At 40.6% G+C, this 16,224-nt stretch overlaps 1 protein-coding gene across 2 annotated transcripts in view; it reads right to left on the bottom strand.

The window, feature by feature from the left end:
* Nucleotides 1-16,224, bottom strand: part of LOC126083321 (aldehyde dehydrogenase 1A1-like) — a 276,725-nt gene that overhangs the window by 50,590 nt on the left and 209,911 nt on the right. The window contains exon 2 of one of the 2 annotated variants that reach the window (XM_049896933.1): nucleotides 13,116-13,195. The exons of the other annotated variant lie outside the window; for it this stretch is intronic. Within the exon in view, the coding sequence (XP_049752890.1) occupies nucleotides 13,116-13,181 (66 nt within the window). The 5' untranslated portion in view covers nucleotides 13,182-13,195. The remainder of the gene's footprint in view (nucleotides 1-13,115; nucleotides 13,196-16,224) is intronic. 2 annotated transcript variants of the gene reach the window in all.

Genomic DNA, 16,224 nt, shown 5'->3' with positions numbered 1-16,224 from the left:
AATCATCATTACTGTAGTCATATAAAATGGTTACATGTAGAAGTGTAGGCTAACAGATGTTTATGATAATAATTGCAAAACCTGTTTTAGGCCCTGGGGAATGATCTACACTGGTGACAACATTCATTTTCTATCTGCTGTTTGCCTTTGAGTTTTGGGGAAAAGACACTGAACTATAAAACCAAAAATTCTTCTGTCCTTTTTAGTCATTATATTGATTATATTCTAAGTATGAATTTTGGACCGAGGATGCTTTTGAATATTACCCATTTACAATAGACATGAATTTAAAGTTCACAGTATCGATCTGAAATTATAGATGCATTATGCCTATAGGGGAAACCCTGGTGGCATTGTGGTTAAGTGCTATAGCTCGTAACCAAGAGATCTGCAGTTCAAATCCACCAGGCGCTCCTTGGAAACCCTGTGGTGAAGTTCCATTCTGTCCTATAGGTCTCTGTGAGTCAGAAATTGACTCAATGGCAGCGGGTTTATGCATACTCTAGGAGTCCCTGGGTGGCACAAATACTTCAGCTCTTGGCTACTGACTGAAAGCTCAGTGGTTCAAAGCCTCCAAGAGGCACCTCAGAAGAAAGGCTTGGCAACCCGCTTCTGAAAGGTCAAGCATGAAAACTCTATGGAGGGCAGTTGTACTAAGCACACATTGGGTCCCATGAGTCGAAGTCCACTCAATGGCGACTGGTTTATGCACACTTTGGTGTCCCCAGGCAGGCAAAAGGTTAACACATTCGCTGTTAATGGAAAGACTGGAAGTTTAAGTATACCCAGAGGCATCTTGGAAGAAAGGCCTGGAGATCTACTTCTGAAAAATAAGCCCTTGAAAGCCATATGGAGCACAGTTCTACTCTGACATACATGCGGCTGCCATGAGTTGGAATTGGCTGTATATTCTTGGACTCCAAGCATTTCTTATGTTGCAAAACAATTAATGGGAATGTGGAGATAACTTAAAAAGTGATTTTTACTCTGTAAATTTTAGATATGCTGCATTTTAAAAGATGCATCACATTACATTTGATAAACACGCAGCCCTTTGCTGGTTGCAGTTTAGTGCTCAAGAATAAGTCACAATTTTTTTAAAAAATAGCCTTTCCAAAGTAAAAGTTAATATGCCTTCATGTCTTTGGTATAAAGCTACAATTCTAAATAAAATAAGCGCTTCCCTCAAAACATTTCTGGCTTGGATTAAGCTAGATTTGGCTAACGGGCAAAATACAGACCGTATCTTCTGATACTGCATTTTGGAGCCCGTTGGCTAAAAAGCAGAATCCTTGAATCCCTCCAACAGATACTGCGGGAACCTCAAGTTCACGTTACCTCCACGGGGCCACACCTGGGCCAGTTGTTCTAGATCCTATAAGAGGAGCTAACACTTTCTTGGTGGCAGAGAGATCTTCACAGATCACATTTTCAATGTACAAAGTGTTTCTTTTAAGATATGCCAAGTGAGAAGGGGCCTGATGAGATTCTCCCTTTTTTGTCACCCATGTGAATTTCTAAACGTAAGAGACCAGGATGCTAAATAGAGGGTGACTGAAAAACAAAAAAAAGCCAGTTGCCATCTAGTTGATTCTAACTCACGGCAATCCCATGCGTGTCAGTGTAGAACTGTTCCATAGGATTTTCAATGGCTGATTTTTTTGCAAGTTGATTAGCATGGCTTTCTTTCAAGGCACCTCTGATTGGACTCAAACCTCCAGCTTTTTGGTTAGCAGCCACGTTTGTTAACAATTTGTACAAGCCAGGAGCTCCACTGGTACTAAGTGGTAAGTATTGTAAATGTATAGGTCTTTTCTCAGTGTAAACCCCAAAATCCATTGCCATCAAGTTGACTCCAACTCATAGGAACCCTACAGGACAGAGTAGAACTGCCCCATAGGGTTTCCAAGGCTGAAATCTTTTTGGGAGCAGACTGCCACATCTTTCTCAGAAGAGGCTGGTGAGTGCAAACCATGAACCTTTTGTTTAGCAGGCAAGCGGTTTAAGCACTGCATCACCAGGACTCCTCTTCTCAGCATTAGGAGTCCACCAAGGTGCCAAAGATCCTGGGGGGTGGGGAACGAAAGACGAATAATAAAAGAATTTCTGAACAAAAGTCAGGTAAGGTATTAAACATTTAAAGGAGTCAAAGCTATATCTTTTGTCTTAGTCATCTAGTGCTGCTATAACAGAAACATCCCAAGTGGATGGCTTTGGCAAAGAGAAGTTCATTCTCTCACAGTCCAGTAGGCTAGAAGTCCAAATTCAGGGCACTGGTCCAAGGGAAGATTTTCTCTCCCTGTCGGCTCTGGAGGAAGGTCCTTGTGATACATCACTCTTCCCTTGGTCTGGGAGCATCTCAGCACAGGAACCTCAAGTTCAAGGACACACTCTGCTCCCTGCATTTTCTTGGTGGTATGAGGTCCCCCACTCTCTACTTGTTTCCTTTTCCTTTTTTATCTCTTGAGAGATAAAAGGTGGTGCAGGCCACACCCCAGGGAAACTCCCTTTACATTGAATCAGGAAGGTGACCTTGTAAGGGTGTTCCAATCCACCTAATACTCTTTAACATAAAATTACCATCACAAAATGGAGGAACACTACACAATACTGAATGTCATGGCCCAGATAAATTGATACACACTTTTTGGGGGGACATAATTCAATCCATGACATCTTTGGAAGGACAGCCTTGGACATCACTGGAACTACTCTCAACAAAATCTGAGGCAGCTAAGGAAAACACCTGGACTCAACGTAGAGAAATATAAAAGGAAATTAAGGAGGAAATAACCGATGGGAGGAAAAATATTTAACGGCAGTCAAAGGAATAAAAACAAAACGATAGAGTGACCAAAACAAAATAGGAGAAATATAACTTTCCTTTCATATCTGTTTTATATTATATATTATAGCCTGACTTCAGTAATATGAGCGTATACCCTTTTTTTCTTGTCGTTTGAAGAACCTCTCCAGCCTTTTCAATCCAGCCAGGGAAAAAGAAAAGATGCCAAAGGATTTCAGTTCTGAGCCACATTTTCACTTTGTACCACAGATAACAGGAATAACTGTCAACAACTTTGGTATATTCAATATAAATATATACCTTGTATCAAAGTGGTAAGATATAGGAGTGCTAGAAAGTTCTGTACATATTGAATATTTACCGGTATCAAAACCCAATAGTACAACAGCTTGCATGTAAATTGTCTTCCTTCTAATGAAAATGTCAAATGTAGAGGATAATTCAGTTGCTTGTTATTTATATTCCTTCAGCTTCTTACAAAGTATTGGAGAAGGAGTTGAAATAGTCTGATGAGCCCTGAGGTGGCGGAGGTGGCTGTTCAGGGATAGTTTTGAGAGCTGCAATATTTGCACAAATTCCCACCAAACAAATTTCCATTAAGTAGTCCAGCATTATAATAAAAGTATCAGATAGAAATATTACAGTATTAGAAACCCTAATAGTAGCAACAGCTTATATCCTTTACAATCTATGCCTATAATTTGGGGGAGTTTTTGACACATACATTGTGGTGCAGTGAATTACTAATTATAGCCCTTCTAGTACAGTCTATGGAACTCCCACCAAATAACTGGATGAGACTATGCAAATGAGGTACTTGTGGCCCACCAGGGGACTGGATAGCTTGCTAATAATGCAAATAAGGCCCATGGCACCCTGTGGAGGTGGTACCATGCAAATAAGGCATATGAAACCCTAACAAAAGGATTGGTCAGTTTTCCCATCCCTCTAGGCTTAAAATGAGCAATCCCAGAGGTAGGAAGGGAGGATCTCTTCACCACCAAGAAAGAAGAGACAGGAGTGAAGTGCATCCTTTGGAACCAGGATCCCTGCATTGAGAAGCTCCTGGAAGTAGGAGACTGAGAGAGAGCTGTAACACCGAAGACAACAAGCAGCAGAGGTAGGAGACCAGCAGGAGAGTGCAGTGGACTTCCCGGCCCACAGAACAAGAAATCTGAACATCTTTGGACAGAAGGCTTGCTGGCTGAGTAGGGTGCTTCCGGAAACTTGGTAGAGAGAGCTAGGCCTGCTAACCTGCAGAGCTACAGCTGAGCAACTCTGGGTTGAAGCTTACTGATGGAGTGGGTTGCCTCTGGGCACTTATCGGCAGAGCTAAAAGAGCTTTGTAACACTTTCCTGAGCAGGGTAGAGGTTGGCTGAGGGGCCGAGGTGCCGAGGGCCAGACAGACACCTGCCAGAGGCACACGTGAGAAGAGGCTGTCGTGATCAAAGAACTGTATCCTGTTTCTGAATCTAAACTGTAGACGGTTACTTTTGTAATAAGCCTCATAACTGTGAGCATGGTGTGTGAGTTCTGTGTGGCCATTGCAATGAATTATCGAACCCAGCAGAGAAGTAAAGAGTGCTGTGGGAGGGACAGTTGGTGTCAGAATTGGTAGAGATGGTGGAGAGAGGAGTTAGGTCTGACTTTCACCTCACAGGAATCAGCCTTGGGGTGTTGATCTTGATTCTCCTTCCCCCTTGTGAAGTTAGAGGAGGTCAGATGCTAACCCCATACACACACTCAAAACATACCAGTGTTTTAAAATCCAGATTTATGCAAATATTTAATTTTCTTATTCTTTTTTTCAATAGAGAATTTTAATTGAATATTTGATTATGAAGTAATCATTGCTCAAGTTCTTTTGAACAGGGCTCTGTCTAATCTGCCTGTATTCCCATGAGGTTTCTTTCTTTTTTTTTTTTTATATACTTTTTATTGTGCTTTAAGTGAAAGTTTACAAATCAAGTCAGTCTCTCACACAAAAACCCATACACACCTTGCTACGCACTCCCAATTACTCTCCCTCTAATGAGACAGCCTACTTTCTCCCTCCACCCTCTCTTTTCATGTCCTTTTCACCAGCTTCTAACCCTCTCCACCCTCTCATCTCTCCTCCAGGCAGGAGATGCCAACATAGTCTCAAGTGACAACCTGATCCAAGAAGCTCACTCCTCACCAGCATCCCTCCCCAACCCATTGTCCAGTCCAATCCATGTCTGAAGAGTTGGCTTCAGGAATGGTTCTGTCCTGGGCCAACAGAAGGTCTGGGGGCATGACCACTGGGGTCCTCCAGTCTCCGTCAGACCATTAAGTCTGGTCTTATGAGAATTTTGGAGTCTGCATCCCACTGCTCTCCTATTCCCTCAGGGGTTCTCTGTTGTGTTCCCTGTCAGGGCAGTCATCTGTTGTAGCTGGGCACCATCTAGTTCTTTTGGTCTCAGGATGATGTAGTTGTTGGTTCATGTGGCCCTTTCTGTCTTTTGGGCTCATAATCACCTTGTGTCCTTGGTGTTCTTCATTCTCCTTTGATCCAGGTGTGTTTAGACCAATTGATGCATCTAAGACGGCTGCTTGCTAGTGTTTAAGACCCCAGGTGCCACCCTTTAAAGTGGGATGCAGAATGTTTTTTTGTTAATAGATTTTATTATGCCATTTGTCTAAGATGTCCCCTGAAACCATGGTCCCCAGACCCCTACCCCCGCTATGCTGGCCCTCAGAGCATTCAGTTCATTCAGGAAACTTCTTTGCTTTTGGCTTAGCCCAATTGTGCTGACCTCCCCTGTACTGTGTGCTGTCCTTCCCTTCACACAAAGTAGTTCTTATCTACTATCTAGTTAGTGAATACCTGTCTCCCACCCTTCCTCCCCACCCCCATAACCACAAAAGAATGTTTTCTTCTCAGTTTGAACTATTTGTCAAGTTCTTATGATAGTGGTCTTATACAATATTTGTCTTTTTGCAACTGACTAATTTCACTCAGCATAATGCCTTCCAGGTTCCTCCATGTTATGAAATGTTTCACAGATTCCTCACTGTTCTTTATCGATGCGTAGTATTCCATTGTGTGAATATATCATTATTTATCCATTCATCCATTGATGGGCACCTTGGTTGCTTCCATCTTTTTGCTATTGTAAACAGTGCTGCAATAAACATGGGTGTGCATATATCTGCACGTGTAAAGGCTCTTATTTCTCTAGGGTGTATTCCAAGGAGTGGGATTGCTGGATTGTATGGTAGTTCTATTTCTAGCTTTTTAAGGAAGCATCACATCGATTTCCAAAGTGGTTGTACCATTTGACATTCCCACCAGCAGTGTGGAAGTGTTCCGATCTCTCCACAGCCTCTCCAACATTTATTATTTGGTGCTTTTTGGATTAATGCCAGCCTTGTTGGAGTGAGATGAAATCTCATTGTAGTTTTGATCTGCATTTCTCTGATGGCTAATGATTGTGAACATTTCCTCATATATCTGTTAGCTACCTGAATGTCTTCTTTAGTGAAGCGTCTATTCATATCTTTTGCCCATTTTTTAATTGGGTTATGTGTCTTTTGCAGTTGAGTTTTTGCAGTATTATGTAGATTTTAGAGATCAGGCGCTGATCAGAAATCCATGAGGTTTCTTTTATGCTGACTGGTATTACATCATCCTATAGATTTAACCAGGCCATTCTGTAAGGCATTACACAAACGGTAATCATGCGTCGGTGAAAAAGTTGGAAGTCAGTCCACCCAGAGGCATGTCAGAAGGAAGACCTGGTAACCTACTTCTGAAACAGCATCCGTTGAGAACTATGGGGCGCAGCCCTCCTCTGACACCGCACAAGGGGTCACCATGAGTCGGAAATGACTTGGCGACAACTTAAAAAAAAAAACAAAACCCTTAACTTTGGATCGTTCTTCCAAAGTGTTATTTCTAATGCTCTTCTGAAGAGTTTTCTCTCCCAGCCATCCCATTCTGGCAAGCAGTTAGTGACAAAGCTTTTAGGTGAAGTCAGGGCTCTGAACCGGTTCATTCCAGTTCTAACCTCTGCTGGGAATTTGCATTTCCACCCCAGATATACTGAATCAGAATCTACATTTCAACAAGAATTTGTTTTAAATTGGGATGTTGTTAAAATTATTACGTGTATATAAAAGAATCACCTGGGGATCTTGTTAAACTGTAGATTCTGATTCAGTATACCTGGGGTAAAAATGCAAACTCTCAGCAGGATTTGAACCAGAATGAGCCAGTTCAAAGCCCTGGGAGAAGTTCATATTAAAGAAACCATTTGAACACGGTTAGTACCCAGAGTCCTTATGAAATGTGGATGATACCCTCTCTTAGGATGTATGTTATTTATTCTAGGATATTTGTTGATTCGATTTTCATGAAGCCAGGCAGGTCCCTGAGAACGAAACAACTTGCCAAGACAGCAGTCCTCAGATATGTGTTGATGTAAAATCTTCTAAGAGGCTCGTCCTTAAAATAAAAACTATTCTACATCACAGACAGGCTTTTCTATCATTAAAATATTAAATTCATAGTGAATAATTATCTCCCAGGAGATAAATCAATGAATGATTCCAGAGGTCTTCCATTTGTGACTATGATCTCGCATTTTCTGAAGGGAAAGGTAAATGGTCCTAATCTGGCTGGGTGTGGTTGAGTTCCTGGGAGGAACCAGAAACCATTTCCCTAAATAACGGGGTAGTGGTCGCTGCAGGAAAATTAAAATGCTGACCCCAAACTTTTAGACCATTGCTGCTGGTGAGCACACCGTTCTTCAGTAGCATCAGTAAAACCTACAACCTACAGCAGTTAATTAGCAATTCAGAATTTCAGACCTCCTCCCAGACCTACAGAGTCAGAACCTACATTTCAACAAGACCCCTAAAGGGCTCATATGTACATTCAAATGTGGGTTCTACTCCTGAGTGTCTTCTCCCTGTTGGTCCATCCAGTCCGGGGAGCCACTGCCCAAATCATCTTATTCTCTCCCATCATCCAAACTTCATTCCCTCAGTCAGAGTAAGGAATGGATGATACAAGTGAAGTAATAGGTGTGAAAGCCCTCGTTAGAGACAACTGATGACATTTCAGTACCACTAATTTTAGTATTTAGGGGAAAAAATATGATATCACATGGAAAAGTATCAGATCTGAAACGAGAAGATTCAGAATCCAGTTCCTTCTTAGGAGTTTTGTGAACTTGACAAAGCCACTCAAGTTCTCTGGGCTCAGTTTCCTCAGCTTTAAAATGGGATACTAATAACATTTTCTCTAGCTCCCTCCTAGCAGGTCATTATGGGCCCCAAATGAGATAAATACAGTGAAACCCGTGAGAGCTGGAACTCGACGAGACTGCCTTGTCTTCCTGGGTCTCACAAGCTTTCTGCCTTTGACAGGCTGCAGTCACCACTTTTCTATCACTCTCTAGTTAATGGAAAATATTTGAGTTTTCCTTCTCTGATAAGTTTCGGCCTTACACAGGTTCCGTTTTCACAGATTTTACTTTATATGAAAGCAGCTTTGAACTGTGACAATACAAGTCCCATCTACCACTGGGAATCGAATCATTTTAGAATTCATGGAGTCATTTTGGGAAGGAGAAGGTTAAAGGGAGAAGAGAAGTAGTAGTCAGGCACTTTCCACAAACTACCTCATCTAATCCTCACAGCCACTGTCCAATGCAGTCATTATTTTTCCCTGGTGACATATAAGAGAGCTGAAACTCAAGGAGATTATAATCTCAGCCAAGGTTATAACATGAAGTAGAAGAGCAGGAAATCAAGGCCAGGTTTATCTTACTAAACTACTGCACCATGCGGTCATCCTTCTATTTGTTCAACTGCTTCCAAGCCAGAAGCAAAGAGAATTTTCTTCCCTCAGAAGGGAGTTGAGAAGGTGTCCCAGATGAAAGCAGTGCCCAGCACAATCAGCTTTGCCTTGAACATAAATCCTGTCCTGATATTCCCCAGTAGTTTCCCTCAGATAAAATCCATCAACTAATCTGGCCCTTGCCTCCATCTTCAGTCTCATCTCACCCAGTCTCTCTCTTACTCACTCCAACCATATTAGCCTTTTGATAGTTCCTTGAACACACCAAGCTATTGTCCTCAGGGTCTTCACACGTGTTATTATCCACTCTGAGTCTTTGTGGCTTTCCCCAGTCTACATGACCATCTTATTTTCTGCATCCCTCAGCTTCACCTGAAATGTCCCTTCCCCAAAGACAGCCTCCATTACAACCTCATCAACAGTACGCTCTTGCCTTCATATTTTCCAAGCTTTCAATGTTCTTCTTTTTAGTACATATCAGAACATGTGATTAAATACTCACTTACTTGCTTGTTTTCTGTCCCATGCCTCCCCCGACATGCTTCTAGGGTATAAGCCCCAAGAGGCAAGAGACATATTTGCCTTCTGATATGGGACCTAGCACAGAACAGCCATTCAACGACTTGCTAAGCAAGAAAATAAAAAAAAAAACTCGTCGTTGAGTCGATTCTGACACAGAGTAGGACAGAGTAGAACCACCCCATAGGGTTTCCAAAGAGCAGCTGATGGATTCGAACTGCCAGCCTTTTGGTTAGCAGCAGAGCTCTTAACCACTGTGCCACCAGGACTCCAACTTTAGACAAATTACTTAGGTATTCAAAGGAGCCCTGGTGGCGAAGCGATTCTGCTCCTCGGTTTCCTCATTTATGAAATGGGAATGGCAGCCTCCTCACAGGGTTATTGGGAAGATGAAATAAAATCATTGTAAAGAATTTAATGTGGTCCATGGTACAGAATAAAACAATGAATTTTAGCTACAATACAAAATATATATATTTCCTGTGTGTGTGTGTGTGTGTGTGAAATGCCATTAGCTGATGAAGACCTATACCAGCATGAACAAACTATTGTTCAATGAGTTAAGTTTCAGAGTTAAGTTTAAAGAGTTAACATTTTTAGGGGTTGAACCCTGTCTGGGAAAGCTTGTCTTCTTGGATTTCCTTATTTCTTTTCTTTTCTTTTTAAGGCAAAAGACAATGTTGTAAAGGGAGAATGAAAAATAAATAAAGTTACCAAATCCTGTAAGAGAAGATTCTTGATCCCTAAAATCCTGGCTAAACCTTAGGAACTTCACTCCAGTGCAATCCTTATTATATAGGACATGACTGTGCAAGAAAGAGTGACAAAAAATTAGGAGAAGAGAGACGAGAGGAACATTTGTGGGAAACCAGTCCGGAAAAGGTTGGACAAAAGACAAAATCCTGGAAAAACGGAATAGAATTCTGAAAAATAAATAGAAAAAGGATTATAAAAAACCAAACCAAACCTGTTGTTGTTTAGTCAATTCTGATTTATAGCGGCCCTTTATAGGACAGAGTAGAACTTCCCCATAGGGTTTTCAAGGAACAGCTGGTGGATTCGAACTGTCAACCTTTTGGTTAGCAGCCAAACGCTTAGCCACTGTGCCACCAGAGCCCCCATTTAGAATTGGAATGGGGGAAATAACAAGGATTGGGATGGAGCCCAGTTTACATGGATTATAATCGGGAGGGTGAATTAACCAACAAGCGAGGTACGCACAAATTTTCTTGTGCTTACTTACTAATCTGTAGTGCACAAATTCACCTGTTCTTCACATGAAAAATGCGGTGAAATCCATGTGAAATTACGCACTACAGATTAGTAAATAAAGACAAGTAAACCTACGCATACCTTGCTTAGTGGGTAATCCGTCCTTGATTATAATGATGTCACTGAGCCTTTAAATGTCAAAAACTCTAGTATCATTTTAGAAAGTGTATTAAAACTTTGATCTCTGTTTTATCCACTCCAATAAAGAAATAATGAGACAGTACTAGAGAATAAGTCACACCAAGGAAAGCACCAATGACTTCTTTTGTTTGGGTGAAAAGCAGTTTAAAGTTGAGAACCTGTAGCTCTTCTACCCCATTGTAATATATATATATATATATATTTTTTTTTTTTTTTTTTTTTACTCAATCCTGCTTGTCTCTTCCTGCCCCATTGTCCACCAACTGTGTTCTAGCAAAAATAAAGAATGACATTAAAATAAAAAGAGAAAAATAATTTAGGATTTAGTTTAGGGGGTGACCAGAAATGGGAATTTCTTAGACACTCTAAAATCCTTGCTTGCTTGGTTTGCAACCAGGAAACTCAGTTAATAACCATCACTTTTCCAACTCGTCTTGCAAGTGCAAGTTCACAGCAATTCTTTTGGTGGGACACAGTAAAGAGAAAATGCAAAGCGCCTGACATCTGAAAAAGCTCAACCATTTAGATTTAATTACATAAATAACTGGTGACCTTCCAAGTGTGAAAATGCTGAAGCCAACAAATCAAACAATAAAACGCTATCTGAGCAAAACATTTATATAGATATGTGAGCAGTAAAAATTCACTGACTTGCACTGGGTCTTTTTACCCAGAAGTATCCTTAAAATCAAGAGCAAATGCCTGCTCTTTGAATCTTGCCTTCTTTTGAACACTTTGGCGAGTCAGTTTCCCTAGAGGGGCATTCTTGGGCAATGACTTTTGAGTGGACAGGAGATTTCAAACTGGAAAACATCTCTCTGTGTAAAAGGACCACATTATTCATGTGCCTGTGAAATTTTAAGGACTATCTTATTTGTCTAGTACTGTTCATTACATGCTTAATAAATATTAAATGAGGCTTAATTCAGCAGAAAATATATTCCCATTAAAGGTGCCTTAGATGCACAAGCAAGGAGATGTTGTAAGCTTCTGCAAAGCCACATTTTTTAAAACAGTGATGTCCAGTCTACCAAAGATCTTCCCACGCAGTATAACCTCCCCCCAAAAAAGACTCTCCGTAATAATAGTAATGCAGTAATCCAACCATTGCCAGCAATTTTGATCTTTGTATGTTATTTAAATGTTTGTACTTTAAATTGTCATTTCTTATGAAGGACAACCCTTGGGTAAGCAAGTGGGGGAGACTGGAGTCTTGTCATCTTTTGGGCACACCTTTGCCAAGTGTTCCTTGTTTGGAAGTACGGACTCACCTCATTTTTCATGTTCCTGTTTGTAACCAAATTAAGTGGAAAAACATTCCTCTAATAAACCTTATAGCATTCCTCTGTATAAACGTTATAGCTCTGGTCAGTCATGTTAAAGGCACAATCTGATCTCTGCTGACACTTTCCTGAGGAAAACAGCCTGTCAGCTGAATAACTTCCACATTCGCTGCACTTATGAAAATGAAGATATAACAGACCTTAGGTTTTCAAAACCAGCCACACTTTCAAGTAAGGAAAAGAGTAAATAGCACTGGGGACTTCTCCTTTACCATTAAACCCTAAGGCTCCTGATTTTTCATTGCTTTTTTTTTTTTTTAATTCAGAAAGCAAAACGGCTCTCTCCTGAGTTGCAACAGTTCATGTCTTACCTTGCCTCCTGCATCACACCGTAAAGCTAACTTTGATAAAGTGACTCTGGCTACATTTGTGTGTGTGTGTGTGTGTCTGTCTGTCTGTGTGTGTCTGTGTCTGTGTGTGTGTGTGTGTGTGTGTGTGTTCTAGATTCTGGCAGGAAGGCAGACATGTAACAATGAGAAAGAGACAAAGTTCAGAGATAATCTCAGAACGCCTCAAGCAGGATCCATTTCCTAGTTCTCTCTAGCTGTGGATTTGCAAGTGTGGACCTGGTTCCTGTTCTTGTCTCTGTAAATATTTATCTGTTAACAATGACACCATCTGCACCCAATGGAAACAAAGGTATCTGAAGAACTAAATAAGAATGCTTTCTTTCCCAAAATGCACTAAATGATTTGAGTTCATTTGAGGTTTTTGGAAACAGAAGCTTTCATCCAATTATCAGACTTAGGTCATTCTATTTTGATGCTAGTTTTAATTATGCATCTAACAAAGTCATGTTATTTCAGCATGCTGTGTTTCTTCTTTTTTATTATTTCCTACTTGTGTGGCTCTTTCAAATGAATTAAATATTTGCCTCTCTAGTCAAACATGTTCCCCAGGCTACACCGAAGTTAATAGAACTGCTTAGTAAAATCCACTGAGCCCTGCACTAGAACCTTCAACTCAGAAAAGAATTCCTATCACTTGGAAACATTTTAAGAAATGAATTCATGAGAAGTTGTCTGATATGATTACAATTCACTATTTGAGCAAAACACAAAACCTAGACCTGCATTTTGTAAGCCTTTCATTTCTGTATTTCCAAAGGTTTTTCTGTACAAGTTTACTTAAACTGACCTTTGATGCTTTAAATAAATGTAGTTTTCATAAACCCTAGGCAAAGCAGCAAATGTAAAGTGCACTTACCTTGGTGTACTGAATCTTCAAATTGGTGAGTGGGGCAGGTAAGTCAGGCACGTCTGAGGACAGCATTTCTGGTCAGGTTCCTGGAATACAGGTGACAGGCTCAGAGATTTGTCCTGATGGAGCATTTGGCTTTATTTGTTCCTTTTTATCTCAACAGGCTATGGTTAATTTGCATACTGGGATATGATTGGATGAACAAACTTAAGAGCTAAAAGCAAAGGACACTGCTTATTTGTAACACCTAGGGCAGGAAGCCTTTGACTTTAAACTTAAACCTTTAAGAAACCAGCGCTGTAGCACTGACACTGCACCTGGAGACACTGCACTATTTGCAGACAAATTAATTTACAAAGCTAAATCCTGCCATAAGGGTATGCTGCACAGCTGCACTGGCCTCTAAGGCCAGTTATTATTATTGTTATTTTATTTCATTTTGTCTTTTCATGCTACTATGTAACTTTCCATTCTCTGACAGACTTGGAATCTGAGACTATAAGGACTAAAAAAGACTAAAAGGGCACTTGTTCTCAGAAGAAGCTGATGAAGACAGGACCTTGGCCAGGGTGTTGCCTGGGGAAGAAAGGCCCTCTTTCTAGACCCTACCCCAAGTCAGCTTAAAAAAAAAAGTCAGATCAATGAAGCATATTTCAGTGCTAGATAAGCAGACCTACTGTGATTTCAGAAGCTCTAAATTAATTTTATTTTATATCTTATTTTATAACAACTGTCAATAGGATTTCCAGGGTACTCGGAGGTGCTCTGTCATACAAAACCACCACAATTAGCATCTGTTAAAACTCGTCATCTCGTTACGGAATTTGCCTGTATTTGTTGCTATTGATATAGGCAACTGTACAAAGAACGCGTTTCAACAGAATTCCCAAATGATACAAATTCTTAAAATGAATGCTTCAAGCTGGGAACATTAAAAAAAAAAAAAAAGAAAAAAATTTTAACTACATTACTCTCATTTTATGTGCAATATTTTTTTTTTTTTTACTGCATTGAAGTAAAAGGGTACAATGGGAACAAGATGAAAACAAAGCCAAAAAAACTTTGGATGCTCTTAACTCTGTTTATTAAGAATAGCATTTTTTCCCCCAGTGAAAATACCCAGCTCCACTGAATAGTGGATTTAAATAGGGGAACTAAGATTTATTGAATAGTTACTCCAACTCAGGTGCAGGGGCCTGACTTTTCCGTCCATCCTCACCTGGGACCCCCAGTTTACAGATGTGAGGAGGGTAAAGAAGTTGTTCATAATCACAGAACTAGTCAGTGCAAGACCAGAATTTGACCTCAGGCCATTCTGACTCCAAATTCTGGTTCTTATTCCTATTTATTCTCCTTGCCCTCATCTCCATGATAGAATTCCCCAGTAGGACCAAGAATTGGCTGCTTTGGGTCTCTAAGTGAATAGTCACCCTCACGAGTACTCAAGTTTAATCTTTTATTCATTTAAGGCAGGGGTTGGCAAACATTTTCTATAAATGGACAAATAATAAATTTTTCTGGTTTCTGGGCCAAATGGTCCCTAATACAACTACTGGACTCTGCAGCAGTAGCGTGAATGAAATTATAGACAATAGGTTAATGAATGGGTATAGGCATGTTCTGATAAGCATTTATTTGCAAAAACAGGTAGCAAGCCAGATTTGTCCCATGGCCTGTAGTTTGCCAACCGCCCTAGATTCTAAGGCAATGCCATCCCCAGGTTCTTGATTCTCCTGTGTCTCATGCATGAAGGCCTGCTAGAAACTTCCATGTTATTTCTACTGCAGCTTCTTTCTTTCTTTCTCACTCTCTTTCCCTCCCTCCATCCCTCTCTCCTTCCCTTCTTCCTTCCTTCCTCTCTTTCTTTCTTTTCTTTCCTTTTCTCTTACTCTCTGACAATCTAGTTTTTTTCTCTTTCAAAAATGTGTTTTGGCTTCAGGGTATATTTTTGGTTTAAGGTTTAAAGATTATCTCAGGGCAATAGTTTCAGGGGTTCATCCACCCTCCATTTAACCAGAAATTCGAGAGTCTACAAGGATTTGAAATTCTGTTCTACATTTTGTCCCTTCTTGATCAGGATTCTCCTATGGGATCTTTGACCAAATGGTCAAGATAGCCAGGCACCACCCAGTTCTGCCCTCATGGTAAAGGGGGCAGTTGTTCATGGACGCAATTAGCCACGTATTTCATATCCTCCTCCTATTCCTGACTCCCCTTCTTCTTCTGTTGCTCCAGGTGAATAGAGACCAACCATTGTGACTTGGATGGCCGCTTGAAAGCTTTTAAGACCCCAGGCATCATGCCAACAAGCTAGGGGGTAGAATAGAAGCACTAAATACATCATTACACCAATTAATTGGGATATCCCAGGAAGCCATGACCATAAACATCCAAACCAAGGAACCGAATCCTATGAGGTGTTTGGTTGTACATAAGCAGCATCAGCAGCTACACTTTTTTTTTTTTGTCACTGTTGTAAACATATCACACAGCTTTTGCCAATTCAACTTTTTACAGGCGTACAACTTATTGATAGCAGTTACAATAATCAGTTGTGCAACCCTACCCTTAATCAGTGTGATTTTTTCAACACTCCCCCTTTTCCCCTACCTCCTGCCCCTCGTAACCACTAATAAACTTTGGTCTCTGTACATTTGCCTTTTTTTGTGTGTGTGTCTTTTTATATAAGTGAGCTCATACAGTATTTGTCCTTTTGCTCAGCACAATGTTGAGTTAAATGCACAATTACACAACACCTGTTACATAACTCACAGAGTGATGCTTTGGCCCTGCCCAGACAGCTGTGTTTTGCTGCTTTCTTCTCCTCCCAGCTTCACTGTTGTTTCTGCATTTAAACACTAGCTTTTTGATGCCCAAGCAGTGAAAGCTCAAGGCTTTGTAATACAATTGGCATGTCGTTTCGCCCCTCTATGCTCATCCTTGATCTCATTTTATTGTGTAATTATGGAAGGACAAGTCCATTTCCTTACACCAGGCACTATTGAACACAGGCAAAAGGCACAGCCTAGGGAACAGGTTACCACATCTGCCCATTTCGTTTCAACAAATATTTCCCAGGCAGTTTTTACAGGCGAGGCACTGGGATTAGAGAACC

Source organism: Elephas maximus, chromosome 9 (assembly GCF_024166365.1).
Source record: "Elephas maximus indicus isolate mEleMax1 chromosome 9, mEleMax1 primary haplotype, whole genome shotgun sequence".
Classification (NCBI taxonomy): Eukaryota; Metazoa; Chordata; class Mammalia; order Proboscidea; family Elephantidae; genus Elephas; species Elephas maximus.
This window is presented reverse-complemented; position numbering and strand designations above follow the sequence as displayed.